The sequence below is a fragment of the Taudactylus pleione genome, unplaced genomic scaffold (assembly GCF_031769625.1).
Source record: "Taudactylus pleione unplaced genomic scaffold, aTauple2 ptg000407l, whole genome shotgun sequence".
Taxonomy (NCBI): domain Eukaryota; kingdom Metazoa; phylum Chordata; class Amphibia; order Anura; family Myobatrachidae; genus Taudactylus; species Taudactylus pleione.
Genome location: NW_028284809.1, coordinates 2,419,925 through 2,447,314, shown reverse-complemented (window position 1 = coordinate 2,447,314; position 27,390 = coordinate 2,419,925). Strand labels below are relative to the sequence as shown.

At 43.5% G+C, this 27,390-nt stretch overlaps 1 protein-coding gene across 1 annotated transcript in view; it reads right to left on the bottom strand.

Moving 5' to 3' along the window:
* Positions 1 to 3,076: 3,076 nt before the first annotated feature.
* The window catches only part of LOC148506369 (uncharacterized), a 62,367-nt gene continuing 38,053 nt past the window's right edge, over positions 3,077 to 27,390 (bottom strand). Inside the window, exons 7-10 of the mRNA XM_088446871.1 lie at positions 25,830 to 26,135; positions 18,344 to 18,697; positions 11,799 to 11,859; positions 3,077 to 3,246 (exon numbers count right to left, since the gene is read on the bottom strand). Coding sequence (XP_088302997.1) covers positions 3,189 to 3,246; positions 11,799 to 11,859; positions 18,344 to 18,697; positions 25,830 to 26,135 — 779 coding nt within the window. The 3' untranslated portion in view covers positions 3,077 to 3,188. The remainder of the gene's footprint in view (positions 3,247 to 11,798; positions 11,860 to 18,343; positions 18,698 to 25,829; positions 26,136 to 27,390) is intronic.

Here is a 27,390-nt window from a genome sequence, read left to right as displayed (position 1 = left end):
CCGCTCGCAAGCGCACAGCGCTCGCAAGCGGGTCGATGGCCGGGCAGTGCGCACGACTGCACGAGCCCCGGAGCGAGTGAGAAATCACTCGCTCCGGGGCTCGCTACAAACGGGTCGGCTGTCTATGTTGATCAACAGCCCGCCCCGTTTTGTAGGCGGGTTGGGGGTGGTGGCTTGCCAAACGGAGGCATTCCCGAAGGAACGCCTGCTGTTTGGGGGAGGCCCTACTGACATCACTCGTGATGTCAGTAGTGAGCTTCCTGCTCTATTAGAGCAGGAAGCTCACTGGGGCTTGCGCAGACGAGACCCTACCACAAGTGTCTCGTCACAAGTGTCTCGTCACAAGCCTGATGGTCGCGACCATCACCTGGCCGCTCGCCCACAGCTTAGCGAGCGGCCAGAAGGCAGGACAAAAAAAAAAACGCCCTTCAGACCTGCGAGCAGGTCTGAATCAGGGCCTGAGCACACAGCTTATCAGCCTAGTGCGGATACACTGTGTCTCAATCCTGGCTGACTCCACTGGGCATGCGTGGGATCTTGCAAGCATCACGAGATCCCATGTACAGGCCCTGGAGCAAGGCAGCTACCGCAACAGGGACAGCGCTGACAGTGTCGCAAGTGTGCAGCATAAAACGCACAGTCAGTTTGTAATCCAGAGACACCTCTTTCACTCAGATCCCACTACTAGTTTCTAATATATGAAATCACTACAGTATGTGAGCTCCGCACACCACTTACTGTATAAAGAAAACATTTTTTTTTTAAAAAGTACAGGACTTACACTCATACTGTAATGATTTAAAACTTTATTACACATTTTTCCACAGCTCTGATTCAAAGATGAAAACGCTGTACTATAGTGTACCGAATCACAGGTTCTGTCAGCCAACCATCTGGCAGTGATACAGAAAATACAGAAAATGCATTGGATATCTGACGCATTTGCAGTGTAGTTTAGAAAAAGCGACACCTAGTGGACAAAAAGTTGTATTACACGCTATGACTTTTTCCAGTGCCACGCTATGTTCCGTTCCGATCAATACTGAAAGGTGCGACTTAAGGCGTACCGTATGGCGCGAGATGCAGGGCGCACTACATTGCGTATGGAGCAACAACCTAGCTGGGCCCATCTGTATCTATATTAGCAGTCATGGGGGGTATGAGCCAGTGAAATCCTGTGAAAAGCTCTGTCCTCGAGTGGCTGAAACAGGGTAAAGCTGACTCGCTGTGAAAAATTATGACAACATCAGAGGTTGGAAACTGATGCGTTTCTCAACTCTGATTGGATCGTTTTCTGGTTTGTGACATAATAATCTATAATGTCACCAATAGATGTGGTACCCCCAAGCTGTGGGAGTACCGCTTTATAGGGTCCCTGGTGTCAAAATGACCCGGTTTTGTGAAAAGGGGTGTCATAATGTAATGTAAATGCCTTGTTAATGTTCTACAATGTTTATATTGAATGTTTATGCTTTGCCTGGTATTATCCTGCCTTACTTGCTGTAATAGCACCGTGCCCTATTTCCCCAAAAGGAATGGTATATTCCCCTTTGACTCACACTGTTGCCGTTAGGAGGGGGGCACGAGGCAGGACTCCCCCATAGAGCTGTAAAGGGGAGGCCTGTATGTTAAAGGAAGGCTGGCTGGCTGCTATTAAGGCTATGAGCCGTGGCACGCGACTCCGGCGGGAAGAGAGCCGGCGCGTGTTGGAGCCCCGGATGGAACTTATAAAAAGGATGCCCACCTGACTGTCGGGGAAGCCCTGAGGTGATTGTGGGTGAGGTGGACCTGCGTACTTACCGTCTAACCTCGGCGGACGGACGGAGGAGCAGTGGACGCTGTTCGCTGGAGAGGCTGGGCTGTGTCAGACTGTAACCTCCCCTTTGTGGCCGGAAGGTCTGGAGCAAGCTGCGAAGAGAGGCGGGCTTGCCTAACTCTGGAGGCGGGCTGCTGGCGGTGACGAGGTTTGTTATTAATCACAATTCAAATGATAAAGTTGATGACACATTTTGCAGCTACACTGTAAACACAATACTCTGTTCATGGATTCCACAGTGTCCCCGGACTGCGTCAGGTGAGATATTTCTTAGCTGTGCCGGCAAAGCTGTTCATTATGGCAGAAGGGTTTGGCCGATGGTGCATTTATTTCTGTTTGTGTTTTGCAGAGAGAATAATAATATTACACCCGTGTTTGCCTTTAGTAAATCTCCATGTTTGAAAACCTGGGCAAACACACCCATGAATGGTATTGCGGCCAAACACGATTGTTAGTAAATTTCCCCCTCCTTCTCAGAAAAATACTAAATAATTAATATAAATCCTTATAACGTGATGTAATACTGAAATGGGATTTATTATAAAAACACAAATATAATCAATTAAAACTAAAAAACAAAACAAAATAAAACACCATATTAATATAAATGATTTTGCTGGGGTCAATCTACTCTCACACAAGAGTCTTCTTTCCAGTAAATTCCAAAGTCCTGTAATCTGACAATTTAAAACAAATAATCAATAAGTGTAGTACGTCTCTATGCAGCACTGTGATACTTCATCCAAACGGGATATCACCTAATATGTAACACTAGGGGGGCCTGATTCTGAGTTGGTCGTTTGCTAAGGCCGTGGCCGATTTTCCAATAGGACCGATGGTATCAGAAATGGGGAGGAAAAACCATGGATGTTCCTGGGTGGTGACTGGGAGGTGCCCTGAAGTGAAAGCAAAAAAAGGCGTCTTATTGGCGTTTTATGGGAGTGCCGCGGGTAGCGGCTGAGTTCTCAGTCACAGAGGTCATAGCCAGACAGAGACACTGCACTGCCACAGGGCTGGTACAAGTGCCGATGGTGCGTGTCAGGAATTGGCAGCAGTGTTACAGCGTCCAGAGACTCTGATAGTGGGAATCTCAGTACTTGATCACTCAGACGCTGGCTACTGCCCTAGACGAGGGCTGATATCAGCATTTGCATATTATCGCACCAGAGACTCCGCTAACAGACAGAAGAGCAGACTCAGCAGCGCCCTTCTCTGTATCAGGCCGGTAATCTAGAACCTTCGATGAACCAGACCCCACGGAATCGTCATTTGTGGCTTCAATTTCAAGGTCTTTTTATAATATTCTTCCAAAGAAATTTACTGATCAGATTTCTGTGCCTTCACCAGTTTGTTCGGTGACCTCTTCTCCCGTTTATCTCAGAACCTCCAGCTCAAGTTCAGAGGAGGAGGTGGTGGATGTGCTAATATTTCTGCAAAAACAAACAACTGATTAGTGTAATCCTGGGTTTTATCCTTGTACCTACTGTTGATATCCAAAATAATAGGATACCCTCATGGCCTTTGTCAGCCTATATACTGCATCAAACAAACTAATTCATAATAATATTTTTTACAGGTTCCAGTATTATTTGTATACACTAATATTATTAATTTGCACAACTGAACTCCCAGACTTAGGCCCGATTATATTTTTTGGGGCAAAAAACAAAATAGGATTATTAGGCCGAAAATATCTAGGATCCATGATAAATTCACGGACCTACAGTGCATCCGGAAAGTATTCACAACGCTTCACTTTTTCCACATTTCGTGATGTTACAGCCTTATTCTAAAATGGAATAAATTCATTTTTGTCCTCAAAATTCTACACACAATACCATAATGACAACGTGTAAAAAGTTTTTTGTAATTTTTGCAAATTTAATTTAAAAAAAAAAACTACTAAGAAATCACATGTAAATAAGTATTCACAGCTTTTGCTCAATACTTTGTTGATGCACCTTTGGCAGCAATTACAGCCTCAAGTCTTTTGGGATATGATGCCACAAGCTTGGCACACCTATCTTTGGGCAGTTTCGCCCATTCCTCTTTGCAGCACCTCTCAAGCTCCATCAGGTTGGATGGGAAGCGTCGGTGCACAGCCATTTTCAGATCTCTCCAGAGATGTTCAATCGGATTCAAGTCTGGGCTCTGGCTGGCCCACTCAAGGACATTCACAGAGTTGTCCTGAAGCCACTCCTTTATATCTTGGCTGTGTGCTTAGGGTAGTTGTCCTGCTGAAAGATGGACCGTCGCCTCAGTCTGAGGTCAAGAGCGCTCTGGAGCAGGTTTTCATCCAGGATATCTCTGTACATTGCTGCATTCATCTTTCCCTCTATCCTGACTAGTCTCATAGTTCCTGCCACTGAAAAACATCCCCACAGCATGATGCTGTCACCACCATGCTTCACTGTAGGGATGGTATTGGCCTGGTGATGAGCGGTGCCTGGTTTGCACCAAACATAACTCCTGGCATTCACGCCAAAGAGTTCAATCTTTGTCTAATCAGACCAGAGAGTCCTTCAGGTGCATTTTGGCAAACTCCAGGTGGGCTGCCATTTGCTTTTTACTAAGGAGTGGCTTCCATCTGGCCACTCTAATATACAGGCCTGATTGGTGGATGTGAGGTTCTGAATTTGTTGTGGACCCTGGGTGGTGACAGGAGCAGACACAGAAGCAGACTTAAATTAAAAAGTGGGGTTTTTAATAAGTGACTTAGAAGACATGGGAATGGCAAATGAAAAAGTCCAGGTATAGCACTAAAGTGCACTTGATAACTGTTGTGGAGGTTAATGGGGAATGTCCAGATAGTGAGAGGCAGGAACAGTCCAGTAACAAATATGGTGAGCTGTAACAGAATGCAGATATGATGGGCTGTAAATGAATGCAGAAATGATGAGCTGTAACAAATGCAGGCTGAGGTAATGAAGTCCAGCTGGGAGTGAAGGGAGGCAAGGTGCAGGGAACAGCAGGTTCAGGTACTCAGGCAGGTGAAAAGTATGTGGAGGGTGCAGGGTAAATCCAGCAGGTTGGAGCAGGCAAATAGCGTAACAGACAGGCAGGCAGGTAAGGCACAGGTACCTTCTCTCAGCCGCAGCTGAGAAACACGTTGCACTGGCAAAGGAAGGAAGGCTCTGAACGTTCCTAAATACTCAGTGCCGCACTGTGACTTCCTGGAATGAGCACAGGACCTACCATGACAGCCGGAATCACATGGCCGCAGGCAAGATGGCGGCGCCCATGCTAACGGAACGGAAACACTGCCAGACCACACCAGGCCTAGTGACAATGTGCCCGCACAGAACCACGCGCAGCCAATGCCCCTCGTCAAACACCAGCACCACTACCAGAGACCCCCCCACCATAACGACCTCACAGGTAATACCCGGTGACTACCATGCCGAGAAACCCTGGCTGTGACAGTACCCCCCCCCCTTATGGGTGGCCTCAGGACACTCACCAGCTTCTCCGGATGGGCAGCATAAAACCTCTTGATGAGTGCAGGAGCATGGACATCTCGGGCATTGTTCCAACAACGTTCCTCTGGGCCGTAGCCCCTCCAGTCCAGTAGGTTCTGCAAATGTCCTCTGCGGAGACGGGAATCCAAGACCTGGGAGACCTCAAACTCTATGCCCCTTTCAGTCTGGACACGGGGAGAAGCAGGCAGGACTCTGTGGAACTTATTTAGCACCAGGGGTTTCAACGGGGAGACATGAAAGGAATTGGTAATTTTCAGATAAGGGGGTAGCTGAAGGCGATAAGCCATGGGGTTAATGACTTCTATGATGGAGAAGGGCCCGATGAAGCGTGGAGCAAATTTCATGGATGGTACTCTAAGTCGTAGGTTCCGGGTGGACAATCAGACCTGGACTCCAACTTGCATACGTGGTACTTTCCTACGCTTCTTATCAGCTTGAAATTTGTAATGGGAGGACGGATTCTCCAGGTCAGAACGAACTTGAGACCAGATTGATGCAAATTTCCGTACAGTGTCTTCCACAGCTGGGACATCAAAGACAGGCAGACTTTGAAATTCAGGGACCCGAGGATGAAGGCCGTAGACCACTTGGAATGGTGTTTGGTTCGTGGAAGAGTGGTAGGAGGTGTTATGAGCAAATTCAGCCCATGGCAGCATTACAGACCAATTGTCTTGGTCTACTGAATTTGTTGTGGACCCTGGGTGGTGATAGGAGCAGACACAGAAGCAGACAAATGATAAAGTGGGGTTTCTAATAAGTGACTTAGAAGACATGGGAATGGCAAATGAAAAAGTCCAGGTATAGCACTAAAGTGCACTTGATAACTGTAGTGGGGGTTAATGGGGAATGTCCAGATAGTGAGAGGCAGGAACAGCCAGTAACAAATATGGTGAGCTTTAACAGAATGCAGATATGATGGGCTGTAACTGAATGCAGCAAAGATGAGCTGTAACAAATGCAGGCTGAGGTAATGAAGTCCACCTGGGAGTGAAGGGAGGCAAGGTGCAGGGAACAGCAGGTTCAGGTACTCAGGCAGGTGAAAGGTATGTGGAGGGTGCAGGGTAAATCCAGCAGGTTGGAGCAGGCAAGGTTCAGGCTAATAGCGTAACAGACAGGCAGGCAGGTAAGGCACAGGTACTCTCTCTCAGCCGCAGCTGAGAAACACGTTGCACTGGCAAAGGAAGGAAGGCTCTGAACCTTCCTAAATACTCAGTGTCGCACTGTGACTGCCTGAAATGAGCACATGACCTACCATGACAGCCAGAATCACATGTCCCGCAGGCAAGATGGCGGCGCCCATGCCAACGGAACGGAAACACCGCCAGACCTCACCAGGCCTAGTGACAATGTGCCCGCACAGAACCACGTGCAGCCAATGCCCCTCGCCAAACACCAGCACTACTGCCAGAGACCCCCCGCCATAACGACCTCGCAGGTAATACCCGGTGACTACCATGCCGAGACACCCTGGCCGTGACAGTGGATTGCTGCAGAGATGGTTGTCCTTCTGAAAGGTTCTCTTCTCTCCACAGAGGAATGCTGTAGCTCTGACAGAGTGACCATCGGGTTCTTGGTCACCTCCCTGACTAGGGCACTTCTCCCCTGATCACTCGGTTTAGACGGCCGGCCAACTCTAGGAAGAGTCCAGGTGGTTCCGGACTTCTTCCATTTACGGATGATGGAGGCCACTGTGCTCATTGGGACCTTCAAAGCAGCAGATATTTTTCTGTACCCTTCCCCAGATTTGTGCCTCTAGACAATCCTGTCTCGGAGGTCTACAGACAATTCCTTGGACTTAATGCTTGGTTTGATCTCTGGCATGCACTGTCAAGTGTGGGACCTTATATAGACAGGTGTATGCCTTTCAAAATCATGTCCAATCAACTGAATTTAACACAGGTGGACTCCAATTAAGCTGTAGGAACATCTCAAGGATGATCAGTGGAAACAGGATGCAACTGAGCTAAATTTTGAGCTTCACGGCAAAGGCTGTGAATACTTATGTACATGTGATTTCTTAGTGTTTTTTTTTTTTATTAAATTTGCAAAAATCTCAAAAAATATTTTTACATGTTGTCATTATGGGGTATTGTGTGTAGAATTTTGAGGACAAAAATGAATTTACTTATGCCGGGCGCCGGTCTCCCGGCGTCGGGAAAATGACAGGCGTCTACAAATAGACGCTGGTCATTTATCCCACGCCGGGATAAAGCAGTCGGGAAGCCGGCTGTCAGGATTCCGGCAGCCGGCTTCCCGATTGTATACCACCAGCTTCCACTGCCCCCTGCGTCTCAGTCTGCACTACAGCCTCCACAGCACCCAACTGATCATCAATCCCAAGACTATCCTTCACCGATCCCTGTACCTCAGCCTTTCCAGATTACCTGTTTGGCTTCCAACCACTGGGATCCACTATACCTGGGCAATAAAATCCTGAATCACACCAGCGTCTGCATCCAGTGCCATTTCTGCTGTCACAGACTTCCCTCAGTGTCTCCAGTATATTCCCCAATACATAGTCTTCATATAATAGCTTTAGTTAACTTTTCTTTTCCTCCATTGTAACTAATGACATAGTATTAAGAGCATACAACTCCTGGGTAGTGGTATATGCCTTTAAGAGAGGATAGAACCTGTAGTAAAACAAGGAAATACAGCTGCTTCTGTGATAGCCAGTGTGGGGGGTTAATATCAAGGTTGTAATGTTCCTGAGAAGTGTCTCCTTCAGTAATAATATGTTCTGGTGACTTTAGAGTAGAAATAAATAATGAAAAAAGAAATTAGGCTCTTTGGTGCACTCTAGGAGTTATGCCAATATTATTTTTACATTTTAAAAAATCGTATAGACTGCATGTGTGTATTCCAATGAGTACACAATTCTGTGAATTAGCAGCTCCACCATTTTGTGAGTGACAGCAATCTCACTCTGTGAGAGTGCTGAATCTGCAGCTAACCACAGGGTGTGATGGCATACCATATCTGTATTACGCAAGGAACACGTCCATTAAGGCATTAGCCTTAATGATCAGAATTTCATTGTTTTTTTGAGTTTGAGTGTCAGAAACTCAGGTTTTGTGAAATTTCAGATCATGTCTAATGAAGCCTTAATGGGACATGTGAAACCTTAAAGTTTTTTGTCTATGGAATATATATATATATATATATATATATATATATATATTAGGGGTGTGCACCGGACACTTTTCGTGTTTTGTGTTTTGGTTTTGGATCTGGATCTTTCTTCGTGTTTTGGATCTGGATTGGTTTTGCCAAAACCACCCTTCCGTGTTTTGGGTTCTGGGTTTTGTGTTTTGGATCTGGATTTTTTCTTAAAAAATAAAAAAAAAACGCTAAAATCACATAAATGGGCCTTTTTTTGTTCCTACGCTATTAATAACCCCAATAACATTAATTTCCACTCATTTCCATTCTATTCTGAACACCTCACACCTCACAATATTGTTTTTAGGCCAAAAGGTTGTACCGAGGAAGCTGGATGACTATGCTAAGCGACACAAGGGGGCGGCACAAACACGTGGCCCATCTAGGAGTGGCACTGCAGTGGCAGACAGGAAGCCAATCAGCGTTATGGTGCCCATTTGCATGTAGCACGAACCCGGGAGATCCGTGCTACATGCATCTGTGTGATTGGCACAGAGCAATGACAGGTCCGTGAGACCCGTCTGTGCTGCTGTGGTAAAAAAAAAAAAAAAAAACCTGTGTAAAAAAAGAAAAAAATGGCGTGCACCCCCCCAAAAAAGAGCAACCAGCCCCGGGCATTAGTAACCCAGTGCTGGGTGTGCTTAAATACAGGGGACAAACGACGTAGGGGTCCCCTGTACTTAAGCACAACCAGCACCGGGCTAGTCAGAACCAGCGCTGGTTGCCAAAATACGGGGGACAAACGACGTAGGGGTCCCCTGTATTCTGCGCAACCAGCTCTGGGCTCTGATCCGGTCCTGGTTCTGGAAATATAGGGGACAAAAAATGAGTAGGGTTCCCCTGTATGTTCCAGAACCAGCACTGGACTTTTTCTAGCGGGGGGCTGATGCCACAGCCAGGGGAGCCCTTTCACCGGGCCCCCCAGCCGCAGCATCAACCCTGACCGCTAGTCAGCCCAGGCCGGGGATCCCTGGAGAGCTGGGGACCCCCCCAATAAAGGGGTCACCCTCTCCAGGGCACCCCAGGCCCAGGCTGATAGCCCGGGGCTATCCCCGCCACCCCTGGTGGCGGTGGGTGGCGGGTTGATTGTGTGGTGTGGTGTAAATAAAGAATATCAAACATTGTCTTTACAAGTAGAACTGCAAGTCCCAGCTAGCCTGCCCCGCATGCTGGTACTTGGAGAACCACAAGTACCAGCATGCAGGGCATTAAGGGCCCACTAGTACCTGTAGTTCACCTGTAAAAAAAATGTTTAAAAAAACACAGGACACACACACCGTGACAGTATAAGTTTATTAAACATACATACACACACACACATGTACACATACTCACCTATGTAACCTGTAGCATCGGTCCACTTGTCCGGTAAAGTATCCCTAGGGGACCTGTGAAAAAAAACATACTCACCATCTCCTATGCGAGGTTCTGTCCTCTTCGTTCCAAAGTAGGCATCCCCGGACTTGGCAAAAAAAAAAAACGAAAACGCGATCCACGAACTTAGTACCGTTCTATAGAACGGTACTTCCCGAATGAGAGCTTAGCGGCGGGGTATCACCATGGAAACCCCGCTGCTAAGCGTTCATTGGCTGAGAGAGGTCATCTCCCGTCTCTCAGCCAATGAACGGCTCCCTCCATTGTAGTCAATGGTGGGAACCGCAGGGTAAACTTTAATAACCTTGCGGCTCCCAGCATTGACTACAATGGAGGGAGCCGTTCATTGGCTGAGAGAGACGGGAGATGGCCTCTCTCAGCCAATGAACGCTTAGCAGCGGGGTTTCCATGGTGATACCCCGCCGCTAAGCTCTCATTCGGGAAGTACCGTTCTATAGAACGGTACTAAGTTCGTGGATCGCGTTTTCGTTTTTTTTTTTTTTGCCAAGTCCGGGGATGCCTACTTTGGAACGAAGAGGACAGAACCTCGCATAGGAGATGGTGAGTATGTTTTTTTTCACAGGTCCCCTATGGATACTTTACCGGACAAGTGGACCGATGCTACAGGGTTACATAGGTGAGTATGTGTACATGTGTGTGTGTGTGTGTGTGTGTGTATGTATGTTTAATAAACTTATACTGTCACGGTGTGTGTGTCCTGTGTTTTTTTTAAACATTTTTTTACAGGTGAACTACAGGTACTAGTGGGCCCTTAATGCCCTGCATGCTGGTACTTGTGGTTCTCCAAGTACCAGCATGCGGGGCAGGCTTGCTGGGACTTGCAGTTCTACTTGTAAAGACAATGTTTGATATTCTTTATTTACACCACACCACACAATCAACCCGCCACCCACCGCCACCAGGGGTGGCGGGGATAGCCCCGGGCTATCAGCCTGGGCCAGGGGTGCCCTGGAGAGGGTGACCCCTTTATTGGGGGGGTCCCCAGCTCTCCAGGGATCCCCGGCCTGGGCTGACTAGCGGTCAGGGCTGATGCTGCGGCTGGGGGGCCCGGTGAAAGGGCTCCCCTGGCTGTGGCATCAGCCCCCCGCTAGAAAAAGTCCAGTGCTGGTTCTGGAACATACAGGGGAACCCTACTCATTTTTTTCCCCTGTATTTCCAGAACCAGGACCGGATCAGAGCCCAGAGCTGGTTGCGCAGAATACGGGGGACCCCTACGTCGTTTGTCCCCCGTATTTTGGCAACCAGCTCTGGTTCTGACTAGCCCGGTGCTGGTTGTGTTTAAGTACAGGGGACCCCTATGTCGTTTGTCCCCTGTATTTAAGCACACCCAGCACTGGGTCACTAATGCCCGGGGCTGGTTGCTCTTTTTTTGGGGGGGGGGGCACGCCATTTTTTTCTCTTTTTACACAGGTTTTTTTTTTTTTATTTACCACAGCAGCACAGACGGGTCTCACGGACCCGTTAGTGCTCTGTGTCAATGACACAGATGCAAGTAGCACGGATCTCCTGGTCCGTGCGTGCATCTGTGTCATTGAAATACACAGCAGCACAGACGGGTCTCACTGACCCATCTGTGCTCTGTGTCACTGTCAATCACACAGATGCATGTAGCACGGATCTCACGAGTCCGTGCTACATGCAAATGAGCACCATAATGCTGATTGGCTGAGAGCCGTGACAGACGGCTCTGTCAGCCAATCAGCACTTTGCCCATTAAAGGCAAAGGCATTTTTTTTTAAATGGCCGCTCGAGGCAAAACCTCGAGATCCGACAGCAGATCTCGAGGTTTTGCCTCGGGAGAGGGATCCGGGGCAGACAGGGAGATCCGAGCTTGGGCTCGGATCGCCCCGGATCCCCGAAGTTCGGGTGGGTTCGGTTCTCAGGGAACCGAACCCGCTCATCCCTAATATATATATAGTTACACATAGGTCAGAAACATTACTTACGATTGCTGAGACAGTGACCTGTTTTTCTTGGTGACACCTTGAGCCTTGTTTCCTTTTAAACCTGTAAAAGAATGTGATGTATATCAGGTAATTGGTACAAATATAGCTTTTGAAAGCATAAATGAAGGGATGGTACACAGGCAGCGACCCATAGATTACTCCCCATATAGTATGAGAGGGTCTGACCGCATTAGACACCTGCAGCACCTGAAAAGCACATTATAAATAGGAAGAATGGCTTCTTGTTGTGTCCTTCCTACTTCTGCACTAACAGTATAATACAGTGGTTTCCAAATGTTTTCACTTCAGGGCGCCCTCAGGGCTTTTTATACTAATTTGCGGGTTTTAGAAGTGAAGATGTTGCCCATAGTGAGGCTGTCACACGCGGAGCCCACTTTGGGAACCGCTGGTACAATATAATTGTATTGGTAAAAGCAGACAACATTAAAAAATGTGTTAAAAACAAATGATTAAAATGTGCATAAAGTACTTATCTTTCATGCACCGTTACTGGATCTGTGCGTGTTGGTTGTAAATAGAGATGTGCGCCAACCCTCAAATTTTGGTTTTAGATCTGGATCTCCCCTTGTTTTGGATTTTTTTCCTTGGTGTTTTGTTTTTTGGTTTTGGTTCTGGTTTTTATCTTAAAATATCATAAAAACAGCTAAAGTCACATAAAATGGGCCTGTTTTTGTTCCTACAGTATTATTAACCTCAATAACATTTATTTCCAGTCATTTCCAATCAATTTTGATCACCTCACAATATTATTTTTTTCATCTAGTTAAGGCCAAAAGGTTGCATCCAGCTAGCTGGCTGAATAAGCCAAGTGACACAGTGGGCAGCACTAACATGTGTGGGTTGGATACACCAATAGTGTACTTACTGTGACAGCAGTGTCGGCAGAGCGGGGTAGCTGACGGTGTCCCTAGTACATGGAATTGTAGTGCTGCGGTGCTGGCAGTGTCCTCAGTGCAGGGTACCGGCGGTGTCAGCAGAGCGGGGGTGCCAGCAGTGTTTTCAGTGCAGGTTTGCTGGCTGTGCCGGCAATGCAGGGATTGCTGACGGTGTCCTCACTACATGGAATGGCAGTGCTGCGGTGCTGGCAGTGTCCTCAGTGAAGGGTACCGGTGATGTAGGCAGTGCCAGCGGTGTCTTTAGTGCAGGTTTGCTGGTTATGTCGGCAGTGCCGGGGTTGCTGATGGTGTCCTCAGTACATGGAATGGCAGTGCTGCGGTGCTGGCAGTGTCCTCAGTGAAGGGTACCGGCGATGTCGGCAGTGTGGGGGTGCCAGCGGTGTCTTTAGTGCAGGTTTGCTGATTATGTTAGTAGTGCGGGGGGTGCTGATGGTGTCCTCAGTACATGGAATGGCAGTGCTGCGGTGCTGGCAGTGTCCTCAGTGCAGGGTACCGGTGGTGTCAGCAGAGCGGGGGTGCCAGCGGTGTCTTCAGTGCAGGTTTGCTGGCTGTGTCGGCAGTGCAGGGGTGTTCCCAATGCAGGGTGCCGGCGGTGTCGGCGGCATGAGGGAGTCAGTGGTGTCAGCAGCGGGGCTGCCGGCGGTGTCAGCAGTGGTGGTGCCGACAGCTGGTGTGTTGGCAGCGGGGGGGTGCTGGCAGCAGGGGGTGCCGGGAGCAGGTGTGTCAGCAGCAGGGGGTGCCGGCCGCGGGAACCAGCGCCATCTTCTTTTTTCTCTGTATTCAGTGGGCTTAACGCTGTTGGCTGAGAGCCATGACAGACGGCTCTGTCAGCCAATCAGCGCTTTGCCCATTGAAAGCAAAGGGATTTTTAAAAATGGCCGCTCGAGACAAAACCTCGAGATCCAACAGAGGATCGCGAGGTTTTGCCTCGATTAGGGATCCGGGGCAGGAGGAGAGATCCGATGGGTGCCTCGGATCTCCCCGTATCCCCGAAAATTCGGGTGGGTCCGGTTCTCAGGGAACCGGACCCGCTCATCTCTAGTTGTAAATCATCATTGTGGTTTGGCAAAATCACCATCAAGTGTTTTGTTTCTGATTTGGATTTCTTTAAAATTGAGAAAAACAGCTAAAATCATGTAATTTGGACCTGTTTTCCTATGTTATTATTAACATCACTCTCACACTATTACTGTGTGACAACTCAAATAACAGACCTGTTTCAAGATAGCGAGTCTAGCGAGTAACATAGAAAGATGCACAGATCCATGGATCTGTGTGTAAAAAAAAATAGTAAACAAACAGTAACAATATATATATATAATTTTTTTTTATATATATAAAAGACGTACGTCCCCTCCCCACAAGTATAACCAGCCCTGGGCTCTGTAGAGCCTGTCCTGGTTATTAAAATACAGGGGAGAAAATGTGTAGGGGTCCCCTATATTTTAAGAACCAGCAATGGGCTATGTAGAGCCGGTCCTGGTTGTTGAAATACAGGGGACAAAGGGTATCATTTATCAATGAGTTTTATGAGCGAGAAAACTTGCTGCGTATGATAATGGTGCTCCAGCCAATCAGCTCCCAACTGTCATCTGTTTGAAAAATTACAGCTGGAACCTGATTGGCTGGAGCACCATTTATCATACACAAGGAGTTTTATCACTTATTTTGAGTGATAAAACTCGTTGATAAATGAGGCCCAAAATGAGTAGGGGTCCCCTGTATTTTCAATAACCAGCAACAGACTCTTTCTAGCGTGGCTGTAATTCCACAGCCAGGGGAAACCTTTCACCAGGTCCCCCAGCCCAAAGCATTATGCCTGACTGCTGACAGCAGAGCCCAGTGCTGGTTCTTAAAATACAGGGGAGCTGTATTTTAAGAATCAGGACAGTCTCTACAGAGCCCGGGGCTGGTTATGCTTGTTGGGTATGGTACGCAAATTTGTTTTTGTTTTTTATTGTTTACTTTTTTTTTTAACATCACAGAAGCCTTCACGGATCTTACTCATCTGTGCAGGCTTCTGTATAACTCAGACCTTTTAATAATAGTCACATTAATACGTTTGAGCTTTCATAGGAGAAAACTCACCGGTACTCACATAATGTAATAACCTCGAACTTACAAGATCACAGGCTATTACATTTGGTGAGTTTTTAGACAAACTCGGACCTTTTCATGTGCGAGAAGGTCCGAGTTTGTCTCACACAAAAAAATTGCACCCCATTACATCTCACCCATAATGCTGATCTGGTTTTTATTGTATTCAGAACCACACAGAAGAAAACGATTCACGTAAGTGCAACGCCAAACTCTGTTTCCCTATAGTCGGGAATCAGCGTGTGCGCAGGACCCGTTGTGTGTATGTGCAGAACAGGTCCTCCATGATTGCATGCAGAGTGGATGGCAGTAGATGACCTCCGTTTTCCAAAACAGATCCGAGTCCCCACTGTTTTGGGGGAGGGAAGAGGCCAGGATTCCGAATGGTCGATCTGTGTGACCCCCCCATAGTCTCTCACCTGGCAAAGAATCACGCAGATGACCCAATGCTGCATCCGTGGACGCAGCTCGGATCATTAATGCATGCAGGAGGCGTGACATCTCCTGCTGTATTAACATCACTGCAAGGATGGAATTGCAAAGCTGCCTGCGTGAAGGTTTGCAATTCCGTCCACTCTTGACCAAGGCCCTGTATACGGAATTAGCTAGAAGTCAGTATATCTATGAGCAGACTCATTATCTTTTATGTAATTGCATTAAAAAGAAAAAAAATCAGAAAAAAATGTATTATGTTTTAACTGTAACATTGTCCTACAGTACAGTATATCAGCTAATCATACAGTACAGTATATCAGCTAATCATACAGTACAGTATATCGGCTAATCATACAGTACAGTATATCATCTAATCATACAGTACAGTATATCATCTAATCATACAGTACAGTATATCAGCTAATCATACAGTACAGTATATTGGTTAATCACACAGTACAGTATATCATCTAATCATACAGTACAGTATATCAGCTTATCATACAGTACAGTATATCAGCTAATCATACAGTACAGTATATCGGCTTATCATACAGTACAGTATATTAGCTAATCATACAGTACAGTATATCGGCTTATCATACAGTACAGTATATCAGATAATCACACAGTACAGTATATCATCTAATCATACAGTACAGTATATCGGCTAATCATACAGTACAGTATATCATTTAATCATATAGTACAGTATATCGGCTAATCATACAGTACAGTATATTGGTTAATCACACAGTACAGTATATCAGCTAATCATACAGTACAGTATATCGGCTAATCATACAGTACAGTATATCATCTAATCATACAGTACAGTATATCAGCTAATCATACAGTACAGTATATCGGCTTATCATACAGTACAGTATATCGGCTTATCATACAGTACAGTATATCAGCTAATCATACAGTAAAGTATATCGGCTTATCATACAGTACAGTATATCAGCTAATCACACAGTACAGTATATTGGCTTATCATACAGTACAGTATATCGGCTTATCATACAGTACAGTATATCAGCTAATCATACAGTACAGTATATCGGCTTATCATACAGTACAGTATATCAGCTAATCATACAGTACAGTATATCGGCTTATCATACAGTACAGTATATCAGCTAATCATACAGTACAGTATATCGGCTAATCATACAGTACAGTATATCATCTAATCATACAGTACAGTATAGCAGCTAATCATATAGTACAGTATATTGGCTAATTATACAGTACAGTTTATTGGCTAATTATACAGTACAGTATATCAGCTAATCATACAGTACAGTATATCGGCTTATCATACAGTACAGTATATCATCTAATCATACAGTACAGTATATTGGCTTATCATACAGTACAGTATATCATCTAATCATACAGTACAGTATATCGGCTAATCATACAGTACAGTATATCAGAAATCATACAGTACAGTATATCATCTAATCATACAGTACAGTATATCAGCTAATCATACAGTACAGTATATCATCTAATCATACAGTACAGTATATCAGCTAATCATACAGTACAGTATATCAGCTAATCACACTACAGTATATCATCTAATCATACAGTACAGTATATCATCTAATCATACAGTACAGTATATTGGCTAATTATACAGTACAGTATATCAGCTAATCATACAGTACAGTATATCATCTAATCATACAGTACAGTATATTGGCTAATTATACAGTACAGTATATCAGCTAATCATACAGTACAGTATATTGGCTAAACATACAGTACAGTATATCATCTAATCATATAGTACAGTATATTGGCTAATCATACAGTACAGTATATTGGTTAATCACACAGTACAGTATATCATCTAATCATACAGTACAGTATATTGGCTAATCGTACAGTATATCATCTAATCACACAGTACAGTATATAATCAAATCATACAGTACAGTATATTGGCTAATTGTACAGTATATCATCTAATCACACAGTACAGTATATCAGCTAATCATACAGTACAGTATATCAGCTTATCATACAGTACAGTATATCAGCTAATCATACAGTACAGTATATCAGCTAATCACACAGTACAGTATATCATCTAATCATACAGTACAGTATATTGGCTAATTATACAGTACAGTATATCAGCTTATCATACAGTACAGTATATTGGCTAAACATACAGTACAGTATATCATCTCATCATATAGTACCATATATCGGCTAATCATACAGTACAGTATATTGGTTAATCACACAGTACAGTATATCATCTAATCATACAGTACAGTATATCATCTAATCATATAGTACAGTATATCGGCTAATCATACAGTACAGTATATTGGTTAATCACACAGTACATTATATCATCTAATCATACAGTACAGTATATCGGCTAATCATACAGTACAGTATATCATCTAATCATACAGTACAGTATATCAGCTAATCATACAGTACAGTATATCATCTAATCATACAGTACAGTATATCGGCTAATCATACAGTACAGTATATCATCTAATCATACAGTACAGTATATCAGCTAATCATACAGTACAGTATATCATCTAATCATACAGTACAGTATATCGGCTAATCATACAGTACAGTATATCGGCTAATCATACAGTACAGTATATCATCTAATCATACAGTACAGTATATCATATAATCATACAGTACAGTATATCAGCTAATCATACAGTACAGTATATCGGCTAATCATACAGTACAGTATATCAGCTAATCATACAGTACAGTATATCGGCTAATCATACAGTACAGTATATCATATAATCATACAGTACAGTATATCAGCTAATCATACAGTACAGTATATCATCTAATCATACAGTACAGTATATCATCTAATCACACAGTACAGTATATCAGCTAATCATACAGTACAGTATATCATCTAATCATAGAGTACAGTATATCAGCTAATCATACAGTACAGCATATCAGCTAATCATACAGTACAGTATATCATATAATCATACAGTAGTGTAATAAGCACAATATACTGGGCTTTTGTACCAACCCTATTTATTATTAGCTCCTGTCACATAACGCTCTCACCTATATCTAGGGCTCCTGAGCTTCTCTCCAGCGGCTGCTCCAGGCTGGGATGTCCCACTCTGCAGATGAATTCTGCCCCTTGGTCTGTGCTTATTGATGGGGTAAATGTCAGACAAGATTCATGATTAAAATTCTGATCTTTCTCCCCCTTCTTACTAAGTGACACCATGTAATAAGACCGGAATGATAGGAGTTTATTTCCCAGTTCCGTCATGTTTCCATCCTTCTTCTTGTACCAGGTCACGGTCAGATGATTGGGTAAATAACAGGAGATGTTACAGGTCAGTGACACTTTCTTCTTATCTCCCAGTCTGGGAATGTTTATGTCTCCGACCTCTGGGCGCCATCGCTGATCTGCAAACACAGTATATTTATTTAGACTGAATATTCCTAGCAAGATCACATTTTATACTCACAGATACTGTATGTCCTTTATTACTGTTACTTCAGTCACGCCAAACAGCCCCTCTCGGAGCGCCAGGTCCCACACAACTTGGCCATGCCAAGCGTTTTTCTCGGACAAAATGTGCATCAAATTAGCATGAATAAAGCAACTGGGCACAACAACACTACATTGCTGGTAACAACACTACATTGCTGGTAAAAATACTACATTGCTGGTAACAACACTACATTGCTGGTAACAACACTACATTGCTGGTAACAATACTACATTGCTGGTAACAACACTACATTACTGGTAACAACACTACATTGCTGGTAACAGCACTACATTGCTGGTAACAATACTACATTGCTGGTAACAACACTACATTGCTGGTAACAATACTACATTGCTGGTAACAGCACTACATTGCTGGTAACAACACTACATTGCTGGTAACAGCACTACATTGCTGGTAACAATACTACATTGCTGGTAACAGCACTACATTGCTGGTAACAGCACTACATTGCTGGTAACAGCACTACATTGCTGGTAACAACACTACATTGCTGGTAACAACACTACATTGCTGGTATCAACACTACATTGCTGGTAACAACACTACATTGCTGGTATCAACACTACATTGCTGGTATCAACACTACATTGCTGGTAATAATACTACATTGCTGGTAATAATACTACATTGCTGGTAATAATACTACATTGCTGGTAACAACACTACATTGCTGGTAATAATACTACATTGCTGGTAAGAACACTACATTGCTGGTAACAACACTACATTGCTGGTAACAACACTACATTACTGGTAACAATACTACATTGCTGGTAACAACACTACATTGCTGGTAACAATACTACATTGCTGGTAACAACACTACATTGCTGGTAACAACACTACATTGCTGGTAATAACACTACATTGCTGGTAACAACATTACATTGCTGGTAACAACACTACATTGCTGGTAATAACACTACATTGCTGGTAATAACACTACATTGCTGGTAACAAGACTACATTGCTGGTAACAACACTACATTGCTGGTAACAGCACTACATTGCTGGTAACAACACTACATTGCTGGTAACAATACTACATTTGCTGGTAATAACACTACATTGCTGGTAACAATACTACATTGCTGGTAACAATACTACATTGCTGGTAACAATACTACATTTGCTGGTAACAACACTACATTGCTGGTAATAATACTACATTGCTGGTAACAACACTACATTGCTGGTAACAACACTACATTGCTGGTAACAATACTACATTGCTGGTAACAATACTACATTGCTGGTAACAGCACTACATTGCTGGTAACAATACTACATTGCTGGTAACAACACTACATTGCTGGTAACAGCACTACATTGCTGGCAACAACACTACATTGCTGGTAACAACACTACATTGCTGGTAATAATACTACATTGCTGGTAACAACACTACATTGCTGGTAACAATACTACATTTGCTGGTAATAACACTACATTGCTGGTAACAATACTACATTGCTGGTAACAATACTACATTGCTGGCTTACACGGATCACTTAGACCTGCGGTATTTGCACATCTGTGTTCGAGTGAGGGACTGAGTCATCTTTGCACTCAGTGGCTGTGCGAAATTATGCAAATGCCGCAGGGGGTTCTTGTGTAGATAGATGCCTTCTGTCTGCTTCTCTTACCTGCTGCGACCGAAAACGCAGCATCAGATCAACTGCATGACCATCAGACATCTGAGTAACTGCTGGGGCCAGTGAGGCTGCAGCCACTGGCTTCGGCGCCCTGAAAATGAGGCAGACGCCCCTTTCCTGCAATGCTCCGCAGCGCAGCCCCCAAACACCAGTAGCATGTCAATCATCCTGCGGCTTTTGGGGAACTACAAGCGACGTCGCAGAAACAGATCTGCACACATGCAGTGCGGCTCCTACGCAGATCTACAAGCATCAGAGATATACGTAAATATCGAATTTACGTAAAGTCCTGAGTCTGAATCTGTGTAAGGAGTGCGGCACGGCCGCAGCTCTTTGTCACTCCAAGTTCTGTTCTGCTTCATCTGCGACTTTTTACTGTACGTATGTAAAACCAATTCCTGTGCAGTTAAAGTCGCAGCCCATCGTTTCTAGTACACCGTGACTGGTGCTTTGCTACATCTATGATGCAAATAAGGGGCAACATTTTAAGAAAGATAGGGTACTGTACTCGGTATGCAATCGGGAAGCCGACTGCCTTAATACCGGTAGCCAGCTTCCCGACTGTCATATCCCGGCGAGGGTGAAATGCCGGGCGTCTAGATGTAGACGTTCGGCATTTCCCCGACGCTGGGAGACCGGCGCCCGGCATCCCGATCGTAGTGATGCCGGGCGCCGCGACCGGACAGCCGCGGGGGGAGAGTTCGGTTTAGGGCTCCCGGGGGGGACTTAGGGTTAGGCACCCCCCCGGGAGGGTTAGGCTAGGGGGAGGGAGGGTTAGGCACCCCCGGGGGGGACTTAAGGTTAGGCACCCCCCCAGGGGACTTAGGTTTAGGCAGCAGGGAAGGGGGTGGTTAGGGTTAGGCACTTAGAGGGGGGATTAGGGTTAGGCACTTGGGGGGGAGGTTAGGGTTAGGCACCCCTAAGGAGGGTTAGGGTTATGGGGGTTAGGTTAGGTTAGACAATACTTACCTATCCACGATCGGGATTTCCAGTGCTGTCAGGCTTCCGCTGCCGGGATCTCTGCTGATGTCGGGCTGCCGCGAATTCGAACTGCCGGCCATGCGGCCGGCAGTATTTCATACCAATTCCCTGTACTCTGCTGATCTTGGGCGTCTCGCACCGTATGGTGTACGGGTAACTAGTAAGTCAGGGCACATCTGTATGACTAATAGAATCATATCTACAGTAGCACATATAATAATACTTGCCATAGATTAGATACAAGGGAAGAACTCAACGTATTAGTTGCTTTGTACAGTCAGGACGTATTCACCATATTTTGCTGCCAATATTACAGGGGCATAAGTTCATGCCAGGTGCCCGGAGGCAAAATAGACGGTGGTGATCCCCTTCCCCTTCTGTCTCTCCAGCCCTCCAGTATCTCTCCATTTCTAGCCATCCCCCTTCCGTCTCTCCAGCCCTCCAGTGTCTCTCCATCTCAAGCCAGCCTCTTCTGTCTCTCCACTCACTTTGTGTCTCTCTATTTCTAGCCTGCCCCCTTCTGTCCCCCCCCCCTGTTTCTCTCCATTTCTAGCCAACCCCTTCTGTCTCTCCAGTCCCCCAGTGTCGCTTGCATAGCTGTGCTATTTGGAATATGGCCATGATGCAGCAAAAATTACATGGGCAACTGAATATGCAAGAAATGTAAACATGATTAGAATATTTATAAAATGTCCTGGTGGTCTAATGGTGACTTTCCTGGTATGGGTACGGCGGTTCCAGCAGTCTCTTCCGAGTCTGGTGGTGACATTCTTATGACTTTTGTCAGATTCTGCGGCGCTACCATAACCCTCCCCCTAATTCCTAACTCTAACCATCCACTAACTCTAACCTCCTCTCCCGTAGCCTAACCCTAACACTCCCCCTAGTACCTAACCCTTCCCTCCCATAGGCTAATCCGGGTGTGGTACGATTTGTCAACATTCAGATGGTCAACATTCAGCATATCGACAGTCAGAATATCATCATGGTCACTAGGTCGATAACCACTATGTCCATATATATTTAGGTCGACATGGTTACAATGTCAACATATTGTTTTTTCCTTATTTTAGCCTAAACCAAACCCCTAAAAAATAATTTTGGTGTTGAAATGTTAAATCAGGGATGGGGAACCTCGGGCCCGGAGGCCATATAAGGCCCGCGGAATCATTTGATGTGGCCCTCTGAGCTTTCTTCTGCTAGCCTCATCGGGCTAGTAGGGTGCCAGAATGTAGCAGTGCCACCTGGAGCATCAATAGCATGCTTCAGATGGTCACACTGCTGCCTTACAGCTCCCCAGAGAATCCTCAGGATGCTCCGGGCATTGCTATAATCATTGGCAACTGTGGCCCTGCCCCCGTGTGACATCACACGGAGGGGGCGTGACCTGCACCGGGCCCGCGAATAATGTTATATATATTAAAATGACCATCGGCAGAAAAAAGGTTCCCCGCCCCTGTGTTAAATGTTGACATTCTGAACTCCTCAACATTTTAACCATGTCGACCTATATGCTTGTCGACAAATTGGTTGTCAACCTAATGACCATGTTGACATTCTGACTGTCGACATTCAGAAACCGCCCGCATTGCGGTGTCAACATTCTGAATGTCGTCAAGTCACGCCATTACTTTCAGAATGTCGGCATTTCACTCTTTGACATTAAAAAGATATCGACATTCTGCAGATGCTGACATTTCAACAGTGTTGACTTAGTAACTGTCGACAATGTGGTGTTGACATTCTAAATGTCAACAATATAACTACATCCCATTTCTTCATTTTGCTATCACTGGTGACAGCCCATTTCCTGGGAGTACCCAGGAGTCAGGTGAGTTCATTAGGTGAAACCTTTATTAAGGGTGCGATAGTAATGCTGAGCTGTCATCTGCCTAACATCCCAAACTGCTGAATTATGTTACATCCCAACACAAGTGCCTACACTGAATAGGAGGTGACAGAAAGTTACATCTTACAGATAACATATTAATGGTGCTCTGTAGGGGTTGGATACATATTACCTTTACTAATTCCATATTACTATTACCTTTACTAGTTCCATATTACTATTACCTTTACTAGTTCCATATTACTATTACATTTACTAGTTTCATATTATTATTACCTTTACTAGTTCCATATTACTATTACTTTTACTAGTTCCATATTACTATTACATTTACTAATTCCATATTACTATTACCTTTATTAGTTCCATATTACCATTACATTTACTAACTCCATATTACTATTACCTTTACTAGTTCCATATTACTATTACCTTTACTAGTTCCATATTACCATTACATTTACTAGTTCCATATTACCATTACTTATACTAGTTCCATATTACTATTACCATTACTAGTTCCATATTACTATTACCTTTACTAGTTCAATATTACCATTACATTTACTAGTTCCATATTACTATTACCTTTACTAGTTCCATATTACCATTACTTTTACTAGTTCCATATTACTATTACCTTTACTAGTTCCATATTACTATTACCTTTACTAGTTCCATATTACCATTACATTTACTAGTTCCATATTACTATTACCTTTACTAGTTCCATATTACCATTACTTTTACTAGTTCCATATTACCATTACATTTACTAATTTCATATTTTTTCCTTTTTGAAATATAGATATAAATTTTTAACATCTCACATACATTCAAGATGAAGATCCATCTTATAACTGTGTAAATAAATAATATTTAGGTCTATAATTTACTAGTTCCATATTACTATTACATTTACTAGTTTCATATGACTATTACCTTTACTAGTTCCATATTACCATTACATTTACTAGTTTCATATTACCATTACATTTACTAGTTCCATATTACCATTACATTTACTAGTTCCATATTACTATTACCTTTACTAATTCCATATTACTATTACATTTACTAGTTTCATATTACTATTACCTTTACTAGTTCCATATTACTATTACCTTTACTAGTTCCATATTACTATTACATTTACTAGTTCCATATTACTATTACCTTTACTAGTTCCATATTACCATTACATTTACTAGTTTCATATTACTATTACCTTTACTAGTTCCATATTACTATTACATTTACTAGTTCCATATTACTATTACCTTTACTAGTTCCACATTACCATTACTTTTACTAGTTCCATATTACTATTACATTTACTAGTTTCATATTACTATTACCTTTACTAGTTCCATATTACTATTACCTTTACTAGTTCCATATTACTATTACATTTACTAGTTCCATATTACTGTTACATTTACTAGTTCCATATTACTATTACCTTTACTAGTTCCATATTACCATTACATTTACTAGTTTCATATTACTATTACCTTTACTAGTTCCATATTACTATTACATTTACTAGTTCCATATTACTATTACCTTTACTAGTTCCACATTACCATTACTTTTACTAGTTCCATATTACTATTACCTTTACTAGTTCCATATTACCATTACATTTACTAGTTTCATATTTTTTCCTTTTTAAAGTTTCAGAAAAAATATAGATATAAATTTTTAACATCTCACATACATTCAAGATGAAGATCCATCTTATAACTGTGTAAATAAATAATATTTAGGTATAGAATTTACTAGTTCCATATTACTATTACATTTACTAGTTTCATATGACTATTACATTTGCTAGTTCCATATTACCATTACATTTACTAGTTCCATATTACTATTACCTTTACTAATTCCATATTACTATTACATTTACTAGTTTCATATTACTATTACCTTTACTAGTTCCATATTACTATTACCTTTACTAGTTCCATATTACTATTACATTTACTAGTTCCATATTACTATTACCTTTACTTATTCCATATTACCATTACATTTATTAGTTCCATATTACTATTACCTTTACTAGTTCCATATTACTATTACCTTTACTAGTTCCATATTACTATTACATTTACTAGTTCCATATTACTATTACCTTTACTAATTCCATATTACCATTACATTTACTAGTTCCATATTACTATTACCTTTACTAGTTCCATATTACCATTACTAGTTCCATATTACCATTACCTTTACTAGTTCCATATTACTATTACATTTACTAGTTCCATATTACTATTACCTTTACTAGTTCCATATTACCATTACTAGTTCCATATTACCATTACCTTTACTAGTTCCATATTACTATTACATTTACTAGTTCCATATTACTATTACCTTTACTAGTTCCATATTACCATTACCTTTACTAGTTTCATATTTTTCCTTTTTAAAGTTTCAGAAAAAATATAGATATACATTTTTAACATTTCAGGATCATATATTTGATTGTTAGTGCTCCTTTATATAGAGTATGTTCTTACCTCTTATAGACAGTGATCTAGTCTCCGGCTCATCCATAGACTCATGACTCCATGTTACATGCACTCTGACCTCAGGGTCATTAAATACTAATGTAGGAATACTACACTCACTGGTGACATCCGCTGTGCAGTCTCTGTGTTCTGTAATTTTATTGTTGGAAGATAATTTCAATTTCTGCGGATTATTTTCATAGTGCCAATCTATTTGTATATCTTTAGGCCAGAATGTCTGCAGGTTCAGGGAGAACCGAACACGAGAGGAATCAGCCGCTGTGATCTTTATAGGATCCGCCATATGGGGCTTAGCTGGGGAAAAGCACAAGATTGGAGCATTACATTATGCGGTTACTGGTCCTGTGATAATTGAAGAACATGTACTGTACCAATGTTATATTTACACATACATTGTAGCGACTGTTCTCACTAACTGGATCAAGAATAATATCATCGCTGTATGTCTGGGATGTGCAGTCAGGGGAGACAGAACCTCCCCTGTCATACTCCCTTTCAGACTGCAGAGTTTTGACTGTATAAATTAGTAGAATAGTACAAAGACGATAGTTATAACTTATAAACAAATACACGTTATATTATTCTGATTGTTTTTATAGGCAAAACTCACCAAAAATTGCATCACTGCCTGGACATACAGGGAGAGATGAGGCAGTAAGAGCTCAGCCTCGCCTCTGATAGCGCAGACACTGTCTGGAGCTGGGGGCTAGGCCACAAAACACGGAAAAAAAGAGCTAATGGAGGCATGCCTCACTGTGAGGGGGCGTGCCTTGAGCTCTGATGGACACCGCTGATGATCAGTTGTCAAGTCCAGGAAGTACTCAGGCATGAGAGACCTAACCATCGGAGCTCAGCAGCAGCACTGAGGGAAGGATATGGGAATATGCAGACAGAGGAAACACACAAAGGAGAAAAAGATTAGGAGGGTCTGCTGTGGACAACAGAACACTGTCTGGGGGCTTGTAAATTACTGTGTAATAAAATAGGGGGGCTTCCCTGCAGACACCAATGGCTGGCACCGTGTCACTTTGCTGGGACTGGCACTTTCTGTGTAAAGCTTGGGACACACTACACGATGTGTACCCAACACGACATCACTCTGATACTAGCCAGTGCCTCCCCAGCCATTGACCTCACCACACGCCACTGCTGTATGATGCAGCAATATTCAAAATCAATTGTAAAATACTACAGTGGTTTGTGTTTTGAGACGTCTTGTTTCACTAAAATTCCCTATTAGCCAAATGCTTTCCATGGGGCCTGATTCAGCAAAGCACCTACGTGCACTGCTGAACGCATCATGAATCTGCCCATGTGCAGGACACATGCAGATTCCTGGCCTCACAAGCCGGCCAGCCTGCGTAAGCTGAGGAATGCTCAGCAAGCCAGTGCCGTCCAACATCGCAAACAATGGTCGCGATGGTATTCCCAGGCTACGGCCTCGGTCAAACTGGTCCATAGTGGAGCTACTATACCCTTGATTTAGGGCCTGGCTCTGAATCGGACGCAGCGGCGATGCAGTGGAGCGATGTTCTGCATGTGTCTGAGT